The 20,630-nt window shown below is 42.6% G+C and overlaps 1 protein-coding gene across 1 annotated transcript in view; it reads left to right on the plus strand.

Moving 5' to 3' along the window:
• The window catches only part of Glp2r (glucagon like peptide 2 receptor), a 66,262-nt gene extending 47,563 nt beyond the window's left edge, over positions 1-18,699 (plus strand). Inside the window, exons 11-13 of the mRNA XM_004857524.3 lie at positions 6,671-6,809; positions 13,895-13,936; positions 15,728-18,699. Of these exons, the coding sequence (XP_004857581.1) occupies positions 6,671-6,809; positions 13,895-13,936; positions 15,728-16,054 (508 nt within the window). The 3' untranslated portion in view covers positions 16,055-18,699. The remainder of the gene's footprint in view (positions 1-6,670; positions 6,810-13,894; positions 13,937-15,727) is intronic.
• Positions 18,700-20,630: the final 1,931 nt, after the last annotated feature.

A 20,630-nucleotide genomic window follows, 5' to 3' on the forward strand; every position in this document is an offset into this window, starting at 1 on the left:
GGCAAAGATATATTACAGTTGCTAGTTAGGGCTTTGGCCCAAACATTCTGCAGAAACCCCTATCCCTGGTTAACTGGCCTGGCCTAAGCCTGGGGGAGGGAGTTGTGCTGTCTCTCCTGGCACCTCTAGCCAGGCCTCCAAGTGGCTAAGCAGCCTCTTTGGCACCTTTCCCAAGGCTGAGCCTCTCCAACTTCTCTGAAGATAGAGCTCCAAGAGCTGTTTGGGTCCATTCAGGGAGAGTGATCCTCTTCATAACCTCATAGAAAGGCGGACAGGGTGCCCCACACACTGGACAGAGGTAAATACCCCCAGGAGACAGAAACTGGCAGCAGATGAGTTGCAAGGGGCTCCAAGCCCCATCCCTGTAGCTTTGTGCTACCAGAGCCCACTGTGTCCCCCTGGGATCTGCTCCATGTTCTAGACCTTCCGTGATCCTGACAGTAGTTTTCCATCCTGTCTGCTTGTAAGCATCCCCCAAAAGCCCACTCAGAGCACAGCCTTGTGAGCCATACTACTGGGTATTCTGACTCCAGAAATGTGAATCCCATCATATGGACTTTTTACAGACTTCCCCAGGAGATTCAGAGTGAATGACTACTGATCAGCTGCTCTAGTGACATACAACACATGGAATTTTCAGCTTGGGTGATGGTGAATGTGTTTCTATACAGCTGCATTATCCTCTTTTCCAAGGTCCCCTCTACAGTTGTCCAAGAGAATGGTTTCTAAGATTTTCTGATCATGCATCTTGACAGTAAAGAAATTTTGAGCCTGCCCCTCATCATATATATGCAGTCTAATAATGAACTAGTATATATATAGAGAGAGAGATAGATAGATAGATAGCAAAAATGGAAAACAAAAGATAAAACTGATACACATAATACTCCTATTATCTTTTATGATTATATTTTCTCCCAATATTAAATCAATTGGTTTACACAGCCCTGAAGGGTGTATACCCACTTGGGAGCCATAACCAGGAGAAGGTTAAATAAAGACTTGGAGAGACCCTTCCCAGGATAGGTGTTTGAGGAGTGAACATGTAAGCCTTGCTGACATACACAATCTGTCTGGAGACTCCTTTTTCCTCTCCCCACCCTGTTGAAGGAAAATGGGTGAGAAGAGGAATCTGGGTAAGGGTCTACCCAAAGGCTTCACCTGGGCAAGTTTGTAGACACCTAGAGGCTGCATGGCAGACCTCTCTCAGTTCCTATGTGGCTGACTGATGACACTGAACTCACAAGTAAAAGCTAATGTCTATAAAGTAGACTGTTGTTTTGTTTTTTGTTTGTTTGTTTGTTTGGTACCAGGGATCAAACTCCAGACCTTGCACTTTCAAGGCAGATGGCGGAACCACTGAGCTAAGTCCCCAGGCCCATTGTTCGTTTTTAATGTCTTTGGAAGTGGGGATAGGGTAAGCATTTCTTTCTAGGACCCACAAGCTTCACAGAGTTTCCTGTTCCCAACATTAGAAGATCCAGAAATCAACAGAATATTGTTTGGTGAACACACTGTCAAAGTAGAGTGGTTGGAGTTGCTGGATACCTGAGAAACCACCACTGGCCATATGCCATCTACTCCTTGAGAAGGAGGTTCATCCCCCTGGCCAGTGCACCTTCCACTGAGCAGGGTGGGATAAGCACCTATTTTCCTCCTTCTCTGTGCTCCTACCACCTACTGGTTGGCCATTTCCTTTCTGTTTACTTACTCATTTTCTGTCTCTAATACAGGTCATTAGTTTATGCTTATTAATTAGCTAAGCGTCAGAGATTCATCTCTCAGGAAGCCCCAACCACTTTATTTTACCTCCTGAGCTGGAGAATCTTACAGCATCTATGATCTCATTTGCCTACTTTGCTCTCAAAAATCAGCGGGAATTCCCTCATTTCTGTGTTCTGGAGCACTGTCTACAGTCACCCAAGGGATCATCAGCCTGCTGCTTTCACAGGACCCAACCCAATTCCCTCCTCCATGTTGGCTTTCCCTGGAAGCCCTCTGAGGGGTAAGGAAGAAGGGGCCACGGGGTCCAATACATGTCATCCAAACTCCTGTAGATAATGGCTGCCACCATCTCTGAGACTTAGAGAATTTTCAGAATGTAATGTTCAAGATCTGGCACCCCTCCAGGAGTATATTTTAGGAAAATTTAAATTAAACACATTTAGGTCCTGCCAAGGAGGCAAGCTGCTAGGAGCTAGAGAGCCTTCTGTATTCTTAGCCCTCATCCCCGAGCTTCCACCATCAAGCAAAGGAAACAGTAAATGCTCGTCTCTCTGGATTGGTGAGGGAAACTGAGCCAAGCAGGAAGGAGGAACTTCAGACCTATAAACAGGGCAAGCAGTGACCTTGGAACTTGGACAGGGCCCAGCAGACTCTCAGCTCCTTTGGAATTGTCTGTTCTTTTCAGTTCCCAGTAGGGAGGTAGCTCTCGTCCCCTAAATGAGTTTAGCTTTCCATGTGGTATTTGAGGACTAGACTTTATAATGAATTTATAAAAGAAAATCATTTCTTAACATGCTAAATCTCATAGACTTTTCTGAAAAGATCTCTCTGGTGGGCAATGGAGAGGGAAAAAAGGTTTTGTTCGAACTTCTTAGAGCCTTTGCCTGGGTCTAAAAACAAATCAATAAAACACATTAACAGGAGAAAAAGCGTACAGGGTTTATTTAGAAGTTTTATGTGACTCAGGAGTCTTTATAAGGAAACGAAGACCCAAAGAAACAGTCAGATTTGTACATTTTTATGCTAGGTTTGGTAAAGAATCATTGAATAAAAGGGATGTGATATAATGGTAATAACTGGGGAGAAGCTGGCATGGCCTACATATTCAGATTCTTCTTTCTGCCCCCATGTCTTCAAAGATAAGGTTGTTCCTTTGCTGTGGGTAGAGGGAGGGCACCTCTCCAATAGGGTCTTACAACCTACTTCCGGGGAAGGTCAGAAAGTCCTTCCTAGGGTATTTGAGCTACTTTAGAGGAGAGAGTTGGAGGGAAGTCAGAGAGTGATCTTCCTGCTTCTGCAGTTTTCTCAGAACCTTCAGCTTTAAAACAGTCTGTTCAGGTGTCATATTTGGGAGTAATGTATTCTGAATCCCATCAGCAATCACCAACTAAAAATGTCATGAATGGAAGTTAAAAATTGACAAAAAATCAGTGATGTGATAGTAAAGGGGAGAGATGGCTTCTTTAAAAATAGTTATAAACTACACCTATCGATCATTTATCATGCATTAGATACCCTCTATTCTGAGAATTTACCCCATGTTGTTTGCTCAATGTTTATGATGACCCTGCCATATAAATGCTATTATTAATTTAATCCTCTTTCAACAGATGAGGAAACTAACAGAGAGCTTAAATAATGTGCCCAAGGTCACCATGCTAGTAACTGATGATATTGGTATTTGAACCCAGACCCAAGACGTGGGTGCCCCACCCTGCTGCCTTTGGCTACTACTACTCCCCTCCCTCTGTACTTGCTCATGTACCTAGAGCTGATGTTCAGTAAACATTTGTCAAATAGTTAAATGCTACAATAAACTATACCATTTAAATAAACAAATGGTTGTGGGTGAAAAATAAGTGTACGCACGGTCCATAAGAGTAAACTGCTATGGCTATTTATGGATTTTCATCTGAACTGGGACAAAAATAGTACTGTAGTCTAAGGAGAAGTTAGAATAACAGAAGTAGTGGCAGATCTCTTGTTGCAGCCATCCAGAGGGGTGGGAGTGACTAAAATGACCCAAAACTTTATTAAAAGATATTTTATTCTTTAAAAACAAGCATCCCATACTAAATGAAATGTGAGAAAATGAGTAAAATCCAAATAAAGTCTGGTGTTTAGTTACTAGGAATGTTTCGATCGATGCTGTCTCCCTGGTTTTGACAAATTACCACCTTCGTGTAACATGTTAACATTAGGGGAAACTGAGGAAACGGTATCTGGAGACTCTCTGTACTACCTTTTCTGTAAATCCAAAATTATTCCAACATAAAAAATTTATTTTAAAAACCCAAAATAATTTGCTGGTAAGAGAAGGGCTCACAGGTGAGCATGTCAGTATGTTCTATTAAAACCCAGAGCAAAGGTCATTTTGCAAGGGCCAAACAAATAACACAAGTGAGTAGTTCAGGCCCAGCATGGGCTGGAGATTCCAGGTTCCATCTAGAGGGTCAGGGATAGGAATCACCTGGCTGTGGCCAGCAATTGCCAAGTAGTTGTCTTGGGCCATGTGTTGCCAGATAACCCATTTTCCAAGGAAGCTGAAAATTTGGATATCTTTGCCTGAAATTTCCTTACTATTTAAAGATGTCAGTAGTAGCAAAAATCACTATATAACTTCAACTAAACTGTCTGCAGCTCAAACCCAACCCATAATCACCATTTTGCAATCTTTGAGGCAGAGGGTTTTAAAAACCTTCCTGGAAATAAAACACACCCTTGGGGGCTAGGCATGTAGCTCCAGTGGTAGATACAGTGTATGCTTAGCATGCATGAGGCCCTGGGTTCGATCCTCAGGAGCGAGTTACTGTTCTCTACTAAGTGACTCCTACACATGTGGGGCTGGGGTTGGGAGTAGATCTGAGCTTGGTCTGCACCTCATCTGCCCACTGTGGTCCTCCCCTGAGGGTCAAGACTCTGGGACACACAGCCCATGTGGCCAAGTGGAGTCTGTCCTGCACAGTAGCTTCTGCTTTCCTCTTCTGGGCTTTACATGCTTTCAGAGCACAAAGTGAGGGGTTTTTGTTTCACTGATGATACTGCATTTGAATGGTCTTACAGACAGGATTCTAGTAAGCTCTTTCTCTTGGCTAGAGTTCATTCTTCTTGAAAAACAACCCATGAAACATTGAGGGCACTGTGGGTTTCTACATCTTTGCCTTCAGGGGATTCGGCATTGGTGTTGGGGGGACTTCCTCTAGTCTGGCTCTTTCAGAGAAGCAGCTTGAGCTAAAAATGCATTACAATTAAGCTCCTTTTTTTCTATGTGTATAATACATAGCTTTGCTTGTACCCTGAATGAGTCACCTGTGCTAATGTAGTTCATTTCAAATGAAGAAGCAACTCAATAATAAAGAGGAGTCCGTCTCTAAATGTGGCTACTGTGGAACCCTATGGGCAGTTCTACAAAAATTTCACCTTCTCAAGACCCATTATGTAGAGGTTTGGATCCAGGGAGTTGACTCTGGAGCCCTGGGAGGTAGTGTATACCACATATAGGCATCCTTTGGTTCCAGGACCCCTCTCCCCAGATACCAAAACCCACAGATACTCAAGTCTCTTATATAAAATGACACAGTATTTGCATGTAACCTACACACATCTTCCCATATACTTCAATTGTTTCTAGATTATTTCTTTTTTAAAAAATTAATTTTATGGGTACATTTTAGGTGTACAATATAATGACATTCATCATTGGAAATTTGCAACTTTACATAATCTCTCTTGGTTCTTATTTTTCCCCATTCCCCTGCTCTCCCTTCAACCCCTCTATCCCTCCCTATTTACAAAAACTTTGTTTCCATTTTTTGATTTTCTCATATTAATCCCATTCCCTTCTTTCCTTTCCCCTACCCCTCCCACTTCCCCTTCCCCTTTGCCTCTTTTCTTCCTATTTCATATTATCTATTATAAATTTTAGTCCTTATTTACACTTTCAGTTTCTCACATCTAGATTATTTCTAATACCTAAAACAATGTGAAGCTATATAAGTAGTAGTTGTAATGGTGTATTGTTTAGAGACTAATGACAAGAAAGAAGTCTGTACATGTTCAATACAGGCACAATTTAAAAAAATATACTTTTGATCCACTTGGTTGAATCCATGGATGTGGAACCCACGTGTTCAGAGGGCCCACTGTATATATTTTTTAAGCTCATAAGGAATTTTAACAGCCACATTTGAGATCCACCAGTTGGAAGGATTTGAGCTCCAGCTGTGCACTTTACATGTGGGTGGTACAAAGGAATGTTTATCTTTTTTGTGTAGACTGTATACAACTGGGAACCACCCCGTCACACTTTTTATGAGGTGGATCAGTTTTTCATTTCCTGCAGCCCTTTGCTATCACAGGTTGAAAGGCAGCCAGAGGGCTGATGGCAAAGCCCAGCATGGAGTATGCAGGGCCTGGTATTAAGTCAGAGGCCCCACTTCTGAGGGGCTGGGAGTTGCCACTTAGTATCTGCCTGACCCTGGATAACTTATTTCCTTTTCCTTCTCAGGCTAACATTGAAAGTACTGACATTGACACACTTGAGTATTGAAAGTGATACTGGCACTTGCTAACCAGTCAATGGGAAACTTGTCTAACATGGGAAGGGTGGAGTGTCTTAGGATGACAGCCTCATCCATGGAAATCTATTCACTGTGCAAAACACTGAATCTATTCATCAGGCAGAAGATATAAGGGTAACCTATATGATAGGATTCATGCATTCATTCAATTCATGTTTCCTAAGCCTCTATTATTTGTCGGGATGCGACAACGAATGAGACCATAATGACCCTTAAGCATTAAATGTGTAGTCGAGGAGATGAGCTGGCAAATCTACTGTTTATCAAGAGGATAAGAACTGAAACAAAGACATGCACAGATGAGCAGGAAATGTTGCCTAGTCACAATGTGGCCATCATGATTGTCATTTGATTGTCATTTGCAGATTGGCAAAGTCAACACTACTCCTCATTCCTTTGTTGGGTGTTCATGAGATCCTCTTCTCTTTCATCACTGATGATCAAGTTCAAGGATTTTCCAAACTTATACGACTCTTCATTCAGTTGACCTTGAGCTCCTTCCATGTAAGTAGGAGTCTGACCTTGATGCCTTGGCTTTGGAGACAATAAAATTCACATGTTCTGAACAGGCTCAGAATTGAGAGCACCCCTGGATGAAAATAGATTTCTAGCATCAGTAGTCTTTATTGGTGAGGGTCCTTAATGTGAGAAGGGCATGCAGAAGAGGAAGTGTTTCCTTGATCCTGCCAGCATGATTCAGTGACTCAGAAGGGAAAAACATTCTGTTTCCTGAACTATAATAGTTGATGTGACTCATGATCATATTAACTGTGAGTGTCAATATGAAGCCTTTTATTAAGGGCCTATTTTTGCTGAGTTTTCTGAAGGGCATTGTGCAAAGTGAGCTTTGTGTACACTGCAGGTGACATGAACACAGAACACTACACAACTTGAGTAGGGAGGAGTGAGCCTGCCCTGGGGGCTCTTGAACCTGACAGATGTGTGTGGGCTGCAAGTAGGCACAGGAGGCTGGCTGCGGTTAGATTTTCTGAATATTTTGGTTATCCATTGATTAAATTGCTTGTGATTTAATAGCTTAAGAGGGTCATCATTTTTTATTATTTCTCATGATTCTGGGAATTGGAAATCCAGGAAGGACATGGTAGAGATGGCTAACCTCTGCTTGTTTATGAGGCTTGTTGGGATTGGACCTTCCCCGGTGATGGCTTCTTCACACATGCAGGGGTCTAAGCTGGCACTGACTCATCTGAGACAAATTTCTGGGGCCTCCTTTCTCAAAGTTAACTACTTTCCTTACTTCCATATGGTCTTAGGGCCCCTCACTTTCTGAATGTTCTCACCTTATAGTCTTTTCACAGGATGACTGAACTTCTTATTGGACTATTTGGTCTCTCAAGAGCATAAAAACAGGAGCTGCTTTTTTAGTGTTTAGGCCTGGAACTGGCACCTTGATGTATCTGCTACATTCTGCTGTTGAAAGCAAGTCACAGGCCCATCCAAGAATAAAGGGTAGGCGACTTTACAAGGGCATGAATACTGGGAGGCATGACTCATTAGCAAAAGCCGTTAATGCAACAGATGACCGTTAACAGCATGGACATAGTCATCCTCATACAGTAGTAATCTTAGAATTAATTACCTTTAAATGCTAATGTAGAAGCAGGACTTCTAGAATGGAGAAGAGAGAAACTTGGCAAATCCTCTCCCCAAAAAGCAATTTTTGAATACAATTGGGCAACTGTCAATTGCTATCATTTTAGGGCCATTTCATGTCTACAAATCAACCAAAGGCATAGAAGAGATTAAGTAGGGTTTATTAAAAAACATTAACGAACTGAGTAAGAATAGTGGGAGTCTGTGGTTTTTGTCTGTGATTGCTTTTTTTCTTCAATCTCCACTCCGTTGTTGAGGAAGTTCTAGTGAAAATTCGCAGTTTCTGTGTAGAAGAGAGCTGACTTGACTTGGATCAGAGAGTAGGAAAATCTCCCATGCCTGTGCATTACCAAATATAGTAGCAATCTTGGTGGCAAAGGAGCAGGGAAGGTCAATGTCACTGCCTGAGGTTACAATCCTATTTAGGGTAAGAAACACACTAGTGAGCTGGCCAGAAATTTCAAAGAGATATGAGGAATGAGACTGCCATAGTGAGATTTGATAAGTTCCCACCTTGCTGTCTGGTGGACAAAAGTGTTTTACACCTGCACAAAGTTGCCTACACACTGAAGAGAGATCAGAAAAGATCTCTCACATTCCTTGCGGAATATAAGTTCCTGTGCACACATAGAGGAGGCATGAGAGGACCTGGTGGAAAGTAAAAGTTAAGGAAGACTTATAAACTTCTGAACTTTCAAATTGTTCCCCACACGACACACAGATCCACTGGCAAAGACTATGGGAGATTTAATAGCCCAAGATGATTGAGCACAATTTCTGATTAATCAATGGTTGACCATTAAGCTATTATAAATGGGCTGGAGACCAGACTTACAGAAAAATTTTTAAAAACAGAACTTTCAAAATTAGCACAAATATGACTGGCTATATACCACAGGGGAGACAGATTCTATAGAACTAGTAGTCCAGAAAAGTTACTATGCCAACAAACAACCACCACTACTCTAGGAGTAGGAAGTGAGGAATCAAAATCCTGAATTGCTATAATATATTATCTAGAATTTCTATCTGTGAACAAAAATATACGAGATGTACAGTGGAACTCTTGGAGGATTGAGATGTTGGAACTAGGAGACAGCAACTTCAAAGAAGTCATTGTAAATGTGTTCCAAAGATGAAAGGAAACTATCTTTAAAGAATTAAAGGAAAGTATGATGATGATGATTCATGAACTAAAGAATTTCCCTTCAAAGAGAGAAAGTACCAACTAAGACTCAAATGGAAATCCTGGAGTTGAAAAGTACAGTAATTGAAATGAGCATATCACAAGAAAGATGAACTCTCAGATTTCAGATGGCAGAAGAAAGAATTAATGAAAATGAAAGTAGATCAACTGAGATTTCTCTAGTCTATAAATGGTAAGCAGAAAGAAAAATATCACAGATTCGGAGACCTGTGGGATGCCTTTAACATACCAATACACACTGAGGGTGTAGCTCAGTGGTCCCACTGCCTGCCTCGCAAGCACAAGGACCCAAGTTTGATCCCTGGTACCAAAAAAAGAAAAATCCATTCAACATACCAATATACAGTGGACCCTCAAGTTGTGACTGGCTTGACATACGGACAACTTGGATTATGACCAGAGTTTTAGTTTTAACTTACAAACAAAGTCTTGAGTTATAACCCAAATGCTGGCCACTTGTGCTTCCAGGTGGTCTCAGATACAGATTTACTCTTAAAGAGTTTTGGAAGGAACATGACAACATTCTTTCCTGTGTGGGGTTAATTGAGAAATCCTGGGTCAATGTCTCTCTAAGGACACTGAGATCTGCCCGTGTACAGGAGAGAGATTTTGAAGGCTGTGTGGGGGAGCCTGAGCCTTCAATTGACAACTTGAGTTACATCCAGCCCTTAGGAATTAATTGAGTTTGTAAGTCAAGGGTCCACTGTGCAATTATCAGAGTCTTAAGAGAGAAGAGATAGAAAGAGGGTAAAGAGGTGTTAGAGAAACAGTGTTGGAAATGATGAAAAATATTAATCTACACAGCCAAGAAGCTCGGTGAACTCCAAAAAGCATTAAATAAAAAGATTCACACCTAGAAATATTAAAGCCAAATTGTTGAAAGCTAAACACAAAGAAAAAGTACTGAAAGTAACAAAAGAATGAGGATTTATGACAGGTAGGACCAGAAATACAATTAACAGCTGACTACTCTTTAGAACAATGGCAATGATATGAGATATTCAAAATGCTGAAAGAAAAAAAACCCTATCAATCAAGAATTCTATATCCAGCAAAACTGTGTTTCAAAACAAAAGAAAAATGAAGACATTCTCAGGTGAACAAACCTCAATTTTCTAAGAGGGAGGAAATGGAAACTTCCAGGTTTCATAAGCCATAGTCTCAAAAGTCTGTACTTGTTGAGAATGCCATTTCAACCACATTGTGTTGGTAAAATGAGTTGCAGGGTAATCCCAGATTCAAGGAGAAGGAAAAACAAGGTCCATTTTTTGATGTGAGAATAGCCTGAGCCTATGTGAAGAGAAATCATGGGGGCCATCTCTGGAGCCCTTCTACCTCGTGGATCATGGTTCTGCAACCAGCTGAGATTCAGCTCACCACTTCATACTTTTGAGGGATGTGAGGAGTCAGAGTATCTGCAGGGTGTTTTGCACCAAGCCTAAACCAGAAACCACACTTGGAGGGTTTATGTGAGTGCAGAGCCTCCAAGCTTCTGAAAACTTCTGCGCTGTTTCCCTCCATCCCACCACGTACAGGTAAGAGCACAGGTAGATAGGTGTGTGGAGGCATATTAGGTGGATCACATCTTAGTGGGTCCACCAGCAAGAACAGGCATTAGCCCTAAAAGCTTCCTCCCCTTGCTGCTTTAGAGGGTCCTTCACTCTTCCAAACATTTACTACTTAGAGAGTTTCACCAGACTGCTGTGAGCAGATCTGTGGAGAGGCTGCCAAGTGATGGTTATATGTGAAGGGAAGGCCATGTGCCATGTGGGACCTATTCCCTTCACACTTGCTTTGCCTAGAATGGGAAGCAGACTCCAGGGTGCTCCAAACAGTGAAGCAGGAACCTGAGGAAGTGCAAAGATACTTTTGTCATGTGGAATCCTATTTTAGCTAACTTGTTTGAGAGCATTCCAGCATGTTGAAAGCTAGCTCTTCTTATCTCATGGCAACCACAAAGGAAAGCTGTCAACCTCTGATGAGATTCCATGTGTGAAGATGATTAGCTGGTACCACCATGCCCCTATTTAGAAGCTGTAGCCATGGAATATCTAGGTGCATAAGAGAAGGGAAATTTCATACTTGTGGCCACAATTCAAGCATTTGATTGATGTGTAGCTAGAATAGAGACTTGGCCTGGACCCAGAAAAAAAAACATGCAGAAAAACCTTCCCCGCACTCCATAGTTCATTATTTTCAAGAGGTTTCAAAGGAGTCAGCCTGATATTGAGACTTTCACCCTTTATTTGGAGATGTATCCTTTCCTTTTGAGTTCTGGGATTTTATGAGATTTTTCCCTAAAAACTCTTCAAGTACTTGACTCCCACACACATATCCAGCTCCGATGTATCAGACATGTAGCCCAAATTCCATAGACTCTCAGTTCTATTAGGGAAAGCCAAGCCACGGAGGTTATCACAGGAAGTATAAAAATCTGGGAGAACAATGGTAAATAAACATTAGCTAAAGCATCTTTGATTCCAGACCTCTGGCAGTTAAATAGTGAATCCAGAAAAAAATTTCAAAATTCAAGAGATTATCTCTTTATCGAAACTTCCCAATATAAATGCTTTGTAAATGAAAATGCCATTACATGATGGCTTATAATGTTTTCAGGGGAATCTTTGTATCCACAATTCTAAATAACTATATATGGAACAAAAAAGAAGCAGCTTGACACTGTACAAGGGAAGACTCTTAATTGTAAGTGGCAGCAACCCAACTCATTCATTCACTCACTCAACAAATATTTGGTGTGTTCCGTTACATTTCAGGCACTGTTTCAGGTGCTGGGGATCTGATAGTGAAAAGAGTAGGTAAGGATGCTAGTCTTATGTGGGTGGGATTAAGAAGGACAGATAATAACAAAGTAAACAAATGAATAACAATATAATCCTGGTGCTTTGAAGATAAAAATAGACCCCTGTGGTAATTACTGGAGGGGCTACCAAAAGTTGGGTGGTCTGAAAAGACTTCTTTTTGGTGATATTTGAGCCAAGAAATCAGTTAGACAGATATTTGAGGTAAGAAAGTTCTGGAAAACAGAAAGTGTGAGGGGACTTGGGGAAGAAGTGAACCGTGGTAGCCCCCAACATGGCTCTCACTGGCACCCTTGCCCTTGTTTAGTCCCTCCCACATTGCATGGGGTTGACTTGTGTTCCCATTAGGATATTGTGATTTCCTGGGGTAGGTCATAAAATGGATTGCAGCTTATGCCTTGCTGTCTTGGATCACCTCCTCTGGAGAAGGCCAGCTTCCATGTCAAGAAGGTACTCAAAAAATCTGTGGAGCCAAACCAAACTTCCCTACCAATAACCACATCTGACATATTCATCATCATCTAGCTAAATGAGAAAATAGGGAAGCTGACCACAAATATTTCTGATTCTGAAACCTGGAAGAGTAGAAAGTATTCTGCAAAGTTGTTTGCACAGTAATTAATGATCACTATGATATGAGGGGGGAATCTTACCTTTTTATTTCTATGGCTGTGACTATGTTTTACCTTGAAACTGAGATGTCTAACTGACATATACGTGCATCGATTTTTTAAAATAATGATCCTGAATTCGTTTACAAACTGCAATACTACAGTCAGAACAACCAGTACCAGCTTGCCGACCATATGAGCCACTTGGAAGAAAGTCCAGCCTGTAGATGACGCAGTTATAACCAACACTTTGAATACAATTAAGAGTGACCTTTAGCCAGGACATCCAGCTAAGCCTCTTCCAGATCCTTGGCAATAGAACATGTATGAGATGATAAAATTTTATTGTTTTGATTCACTAAGTTAAGCAGCAATAGATCCCAAATGCATGATTGTAACATGCTAGAGGAGCCCAGAAGGCCCATGTCGGTGAAATACAGTGGCCAAGGGGAAGCAGAACATAAGATGAAATGAACAGAGACAGAGCTTCAATCACCTAGGACCTTCCATGGATAAGAGAGTTTATTTTCTTCCAAGTGTGGCAGGAAACCACTGATGGGAAATAATTTATCTCTTCAAAAGGAATATTCTGACAAAAGAAAAGGGTATTTATTATGTCACATAAATGAAATTTTTAGGACCAGACACAGCTGGATACAGACAATATCACCAGGAATTTCTGTCTTGCCATGTCTGACCTCGTGTTGGCTTCACCTTCAGGTGGGCTCTCTCCATGTAGCTGGGAAAATGGCAGCAGTATCTCTGGGTTTACATGGTCTATAGAGTTAGCCAATACACTATAGAGTGTAACCCTCTGCCCTTTTCCATTAAAAAAAATGCTGGTTGGCCTTGCTTGGGCCAATTATTGTAGTGATGGCCATCCTAAAACATGGGAACCACATAACCGAAAGCTGTCTTAGAAGCCCAAGCAATAGAGAAGAGTCAGTTTCCAAAAGGAAAGAATGCAAGTCGGACAACATAAACTAGCCAATGACCACTATGGATGAGTGGAAATGAGATAGTGATCTTAGCCAATATTTGTATAACAGAATGACTGTCATAGGGTCTTAACGATTTAATCATCACTGAGCTTGTATATGCATTCATGAGCACCTAAACAAACACCTGGGCTGATACAGGGCTGATACAGGTGGTGGATGTCAAGGTAAAAAGAGATGCCATGGAAATCTAAATTAGCATAAGCAGTATGATTAACTTTGTTTAGTGTAAGGAACGTAGTTGCACGCCTCTTCTGGAGGTTCCTTGGACTTTGAGAAGAGCTCTCAGATACATCTTCTCTCAAGTTAAAGTTCATGCCATGTCTTCCTTTCATTCCAGGGATTCCTTGTGGCCTTGCAGTATGGCTTTGCCAATGGAGAGGTATGTTTTTCATGTGGCTTTTCTGAGGCCATGGCTAGCATCCTGTCCACAGAGGTTTCTGCTCATGCTGAGACAAATTTGTATTGTGAGCATCTAGTAGAGAGAACACGAGGCAACCTTAATAAAGGGAATGGGTATGAGGAAACTCAGAACCCCAACCTGATCCTGCTGGAGACCTGCCAGAATTAAAGTGTGATGGAGGAAACAAGCACGAACTCTGAGTCCAAAACTCTGTGATCAAGCCTTGGCTCATCCACATAGGAGCTTTGTGAGTTAGTCAGGTTATTGTCCCTTACTTAGCCTCAGTTTCCTCATCTGTAAAATGGAAATAACAACTGTTCTTAGCTTATAGTGGTACCCTGGGCACAGAGCACATAATAAAGGCTCAGTCTCTAGGAACATTAATTTTGATTAATATTATTGCACAGCTCCCACCAGCTACCTGGTATGTTAGTTTTTTGTTATTGTAACAAATATCCAAGGTAATCAACTTAAAAAGGAGGAAAAGTTTATTTTGACTCATGGTTTCAGAGGTTTCAATCCATGGTTGCTGGGCCCCATTGCTATTAGGCCTGTGGCAAGGGAGAATGCCATGGTCAGAAGCGTTTGGTGTGGACAAGCCCTTCATCTTATGGTGGCGGAGGGAGAAGGGAAATAGCTCCAACATCCTCTGCAAGGCCCTCCCACCAGCCCACAACCTAACTTCCTTCCACTAGGATCCACCTCTTAAAGTTTCCACCACCTCCCAACAGCTCCACAGGCCAGGGACCCAGCCTTTATCATATGGGCTTTTCAGGGTCATGTAAGATCTAAATATAGCAACTGGGAAAAGGTTTGAAGAAAGGAAGGGCAGAGGCCAGAAGAGGTGTTTTCTCTTGTCTTGAGGAATCAGGAGTTTCCAGCCCTCTTTTACTTCCCTTTCTTCGAGTCCATATTTATTTTTGTCTCCTCCCACTAGAGCTTCTTAGCAGCGAAGCCCTCTTTGGTTTGCTCATTGCTTCTGCTTCTGTATCTTCACACAGAGGCTCCTTGTCTATCAGGCAGGCATCAGTTCAAAAACCACCCTACAGAGTTCTTTCCTGAACTCTGTATCTCAAGTTTTTAATCTCTTGTGAAAAGGACAAAAATTACAATAATTTATTTTGAAGCTCTTAATTGGCTTTATTGCAATTCTAGAATCAGCCAGCATTTCATTCTACAAAATAGAATGAGTATTCTGATGTGCTGAGCAGAGGAGGCTCCTTTTATAAAGACGAGATGAAGAAAGGAGAAATAAAAAGACAAAAAAGCAGATTAGTCATTTCAAAGGGACAAGGAGGCAGAAGGATAGAATAACAGATTGGTTATTCAGGTTACCTTCAGGTTACCTTTCTGTGTAAGGGTTAAGGGAGAGGGAATCTCATTTTTATGCCTCATTGAAACTGCCCTGTTTGGAAAAATTGGCTGTCATCTCTCTCTTCTGATTTCCTGGAAGGTCAGAGAGTTTCGGCCTGATGATGTGGAACATTAGCAGGGGTGACTCCATTTTGAATTTTAGTCTAATCTGTGGGGGCCTATTGTAGGAGCTTAGTCCAAAACTATGGCCTCCTATAATATTTAACACTCTTTATAACATTGTTTTTAGTGGTCTCACAGTGTCATTTTCTGATACACTTAGTGTCTTTGTTTCTTTTTGTCTCCACCAGTTAAAAGGTAAATTTTCCAAGGGTGGCACCGAGTAGTTACTCAATAAATATTTGTTGAATGTAATAGACTCTGAGACCATAAACCCACCTTTGTCTTTCTTGCCAGGTAAAGGCTGAGCTTTGGAAGTCCTGGGCCCGCTTCTTGCCTGTCCAACATTCAGGCTGCAGAGCCTGGGTCCTGAGGAAGAACTTCGGGTTCCTGGGGAAGTGTCCCAAGAAGTTCTCAGAGAGAGATGGCACCCAGAGAATTTGTAAGCCGCAGGCCTCAGCAGACAGCTCACACCTGGCCTCACAGGGCATGGGGGAACTGGACACCCGGCCTCACCAGGGCCACGCAGCCTGGCCCCGGGGCATCAGCCTGTCTGAGAGCAGCGAGGGGGACTTCACTCTGGCCAACACCATGGAGGAGATTCTGGAAGAGAGTGAGATCTAAGGCAGAGGATGCCACTCCAGCTCTGCAGGCTGGTGACTCCTGAGAAGGACAAGGATGCAGGATGGAAAACAGGATGGATGTGACCAAGTGCAGAATCGTTCTTTCCAATCCCCCGTGCCCACTTGGATGTGAGGTCTAGATCCAGGTCCTTCAAACTCTGTATAAACGAAGCTGTGTGGTGCCCCCAGCTTCTGCCAGCCTGCCTCTTAACCCTCACCAGTGTGCTTTCCTGAATGACCACCAGTCTGTGGGGTCTGCCTCTAAATTAATGAATGGAGCCCCAGGATGCAGAGAAGTCTCTTATTAAGTAGACTCTAACCAGTACCTTTTCCTTTCCCTCCCATGACACATGGTTTCCTTTGGAGGTTGGGTTTAGGGTACACAAGACCTCCCTAGGGAGCTTTTTAAATGCAGAATTTCAGGCTCATGGCTGAGAGTCTACAAGAGTAAATGTGGGATGATGGCTGGGAATTAGCACTACCTAACTAGCCTCTCGGAAATTCTGATGCAAGTTCACCCTCAGAAAACACTGGGCAGGGTGTGAGGGAACATTGTGCTGGCCTGACCCACAGCAGGGTGAAGTGAGTGGTATGCTGCATCTGCAGTCCAGCTGTGAGACACCTGCCTCCTGGGACAGTGTGTGAGCCCATGTCACCCACCAGACCCCACTCCTTCATTGCTTCTCTTTTCCTCTGCTGTCAAATCTTCTCTTCCTCTCTCCATCTCAGTCCTCTGTCTGTGGTCAGCATAAAACTCTTGTTTCAGCTGTCATCCTACCCTTCCTTGGACGGTTGTCCCCAGCTCTCGGGAACCTGCTGAATGTCATCATTGGTCCTCTCTTCTCCTTTCTGGCCCACCTGCCTTTCCAAGCTTGGCTTCTACAAGCCTGACTTGCTCTAGCACCCTCTATACTTGGTTTGCCTTTGATGGCCATGCCTTCTGCTCCAGCTGTTTATCCACTACTCTCCCTGACTCCAGGCCCTGCTGATAAGAACTCTACTCCCCAGGTGGGTATCAGGGAGTAGCCCTGAAAGACAGAGGGTATTGAGGTAAAGCAATAGGGCTGTAGCACCAAGAGGCCCAAGACTATGCCAGCTGGGCCTGAGGGACCTGTCCTACCTGTGGGAAATCTGAGTTGTGCGCCAGAATCTGACCTAGGGAGGCTGGGGAGGGCAAGACAGTAGATCAGGCGCAGTGGCTGAGCCCCAGAGCAAGAGTCTGAAGGAAGATGAAAAGAGGAATAGCCTAGGGCAGTGTCGTGCTCATGTCTAGGAGTGTTGCTTTTATAGTGCGTGAAATGTATGTGCAAGTGGGTGAGGTATGTTGCTGTGGAACTAAGTACTGTTATGTCTTGTGTGTAGAAGTTATGATGCTTTCCATGTTGGGCTGCCAAATTTAGAAAAAAACAAAAAACTGAACTGGACTCGGTGGCTCATGACTATAATCCCAGCATTTTGAGAAGCTCAGGCAGGAGGATTGCAAGTTTGAGCCCAGCCTGACCAATCTAGTAATTTAGCAAAACCCTGTCTCAAAATAAAAAGTAAAAAATGTTGGGAATGGAGCTTAATATGAAGGCCCTGGATTCAATCCTTAGTACCTCAAAAATAACACTTCAAAAACATGATACTGGATTACATTTGAATTTCAGACAATCAAATCATCGTCTTGTATAAGTATATCCCATGGTGCATCATCTGAAATTTGAATTTAGTCATGCATCCTGTCTTTTACCTGGCAACTCTGTTTTCAAGGATATTTTATAGCAGGGCCAGGACAAACATGAGACCGTTCCAACATTCACCTCTAAGAACTTCAGTGATCAGAATACATTACACTTTAATGTAATATTTTAGAAAGCCAAATCCACAAATTATAGCCCACTAGTCATATAAAGATAAAGTTTCACTCACACCAGGGCTGGGGTTAGCATGAGGCAGGAGAAGCCAGCTCATGCAAGCTCAGCACTCACCCTGATTCTATTTAAAATGTTGATATTTGGTTCATCAGGGACTTCGTGACACTAGTTTTCATTGCTAAATTACTACATTAAAATGTTATCTATCTTGGGCCGGGGACTTAGCTCAGTGGTTCCGCTGCCTGCCTCGCAAGGGCAAAGTCTGGAGTTTGATCCCTGGTACCAAAAACATTAAAAATAAATTTTAAAAATGTTATCTGTCTTGACTATGAAGTGCCCCCTTGAATTTTACACTGACTTGCAGGATGGGGACAGAAGCCAAGGCATCAGGCAAGTGCATAAAGAAGCAAAGTTTTATTTTTGGTGTCCAGAGTATGCATAGTTCAATCATTAAAATATGTGTCCTGCTACTTGCTCCTTTCTGCGAATGTCCCTCCCTTGTGCCGTCAGTTTATCAGCTCCTGGAAAGCTGGGATCATTTCCTATTCCCAGCACATACCCAGCACGTAGGGCTGGCTAGAGTAGGTACCTGGTACACAACCACCAAGGGAGGCTGGACTGAAAGTTCTCTCAGGAGCATCAGATGCTGTCCGCAGAAAGTTATCAAGGATCCTGCCATGAAGAGGAGAAACTTTCATTTTATATGGTCTCCTGCCTCCCTCTACAAATAGGGTAGCCTTCCCACACTGCTTGCTCTCACCCTGCTAATGATTAAAATGAGTTTATTTAAGTTGATTTGCATTTTGTCCATTCTTTTACACTTGTCTCTCACTGGAGCTGAAAGTCCTCGGGTGTCTGGAGAATCTGGTGCAGTTTCTGAACAGAAGAGGGGAGAAAGGGCTGTGACTTTAGTTGGTGACCAGATGGTGTGTTGCTTTAGGAACCAGAAGAGTGGGCAGATGGGGAGGGACCTGAAGCAGAGGTCAGAGGTCAAAAAGGGAAGTAAGTGCCTCCCTTTAAAAAAAATAATAGTCATCCTAATGGCTGTGGTTTTGACTTGCATTTATTTATGAATGAAGATGTTGCGTATCTTTTATGTGCTTACTTATTGGTAATTTTTATGTCTTTTTTAGAAAAATGTCTATTCATGTATTTGTCCACTTTATAAATTGGATTTTTAGACAGGTGTGGTGGTGCACACCTGTAATCCCAGCATGAGGGAGGCTGAGGCAGGAGGATTGCTGTGAGTTCAAAGCCAGCCTGGGCTACATAGTGAGTTCAAGGCCAGCCTGGACTACATAGAGAGATCTTGTCTCAAAAAACACTGGAATTTTTGGGTGGTTGTTGAGTTGTAGGAGTTTATTATATATTCAGGATGTTAATCCATTATCAGATACAGTATATCATTTGAAAATATCTTCTATCATTCTGTGGAGTATCTTTTCCCTCTCTTGATAGTGCCCTTTAATGTACAGAAGTTTAAAATTTTGTTGAAGTCTAGTTCATCTATTTTTTCTTCCTTGTGTATTAAGGACACCTGAGTGATTTTAATATGTGATCAAGGTTAACACTGGATGAGCCAGAGGAGAAGAAGATGAATCCTTCCCTGAAGACTGAAAATACCTTGTTGAAGTCCAAATAAATTAATCCTTCCACGTGTAGCACTTAGAACTTAATTCTTCCCTGGAAACACACTCAGCAGATTCTCACAACTCTAGTGAAGTGATAGTGTGTGTGGCTGGCCAAGTTTTGTGGTTTCTAAGGGGTGGTAATCCCAGGTGCAGCCTGAAACCCAGACACACAGACTGACCTGGGCTTTCCTGGTGAGTCTATCTAACCACAGGAACCAGGTGAGTGGCAGCAGCATGGTGCCTGCTGCCCTCTGGCTCCATGGGAAATGTTTGAGCCTGGTGAGAGAAGAGAAGCTGCAGACGAGTCTAGGAGAGCTGGCCCAGAAATCAATGATGAGAGCTATTTCCACATCATATGGGGCCTATGGGGCCCTTCTCACATACTCTAACCCAGAAGGCACCCTAGCAGCTATGTGCACAGCTTGGACTCAACAGGAACACTGTAGCCATGACTGCGGTGGGAAATGTGGGACCCAGGGCTACCAAAGGCACCTAGCACTAAGGGACTTACTGGTGAATCTGTGGGATATATGCCTGTTGGGGGTGCTAAGAAATGTTCAATGGGCACTGTTCAGTTTGGATTATTGTTCTTAGTGAGATAATACTCTGTTTCTGCCCTTGAGTTGACATGCACAGGAGGAGGTGCAGGAGTTTAAAGATGTGATTTTTCCTAAGGTCTCTAGAATAGACACCTATTTTTACAAACGTTCGTTCTCATACTTACAGCACCTCAATTTTCCTCTTGGACTCCACACATCTTCTACTCTCAGTTCATGAATTTTGAGTCTTCATAACTCCATCTTCAGCTCCAGGAATAGCAATAAAAAATCTCCAGGGCATTACATCTTCTAGGTGTCAGACACTGGGTCAGGGACAGGCATATAATCAATCAGAGGCAGGGAGACACATTCTGGGACTTCGGTGGGAACTATTAACAGAAAGAGATTGTCTCATTTCTACTGAAACTGGGACCATAAAGAAGTCAGCCCGAATCTGCTGTAAATATCTTACCAACAAAGAAAGAATCTCCCCGAGGATCATGCTCATGCCTGCATCCATGAAATACTGCCTACCGAGTCTTGCGTGGTAC

The sequence above is a fragment of the Heterocephalus glaber genome, unplaced genomic scaffold, assembly GCF_053883595.1.
Source record: "Heterocephalus glaber isolate CG9 unplaced genomic scaffold, H.glaber_assembly_v1.0 deba00001564, whole genome shotgun sequence".
In the NCBI taxonomy this organism is placed as follows: Eukaryota; Metazoa; Chordata; class Mammalia; order Rodentia; family Bathyergidae; genus Heterocephalus; species Heterocephalus glaber.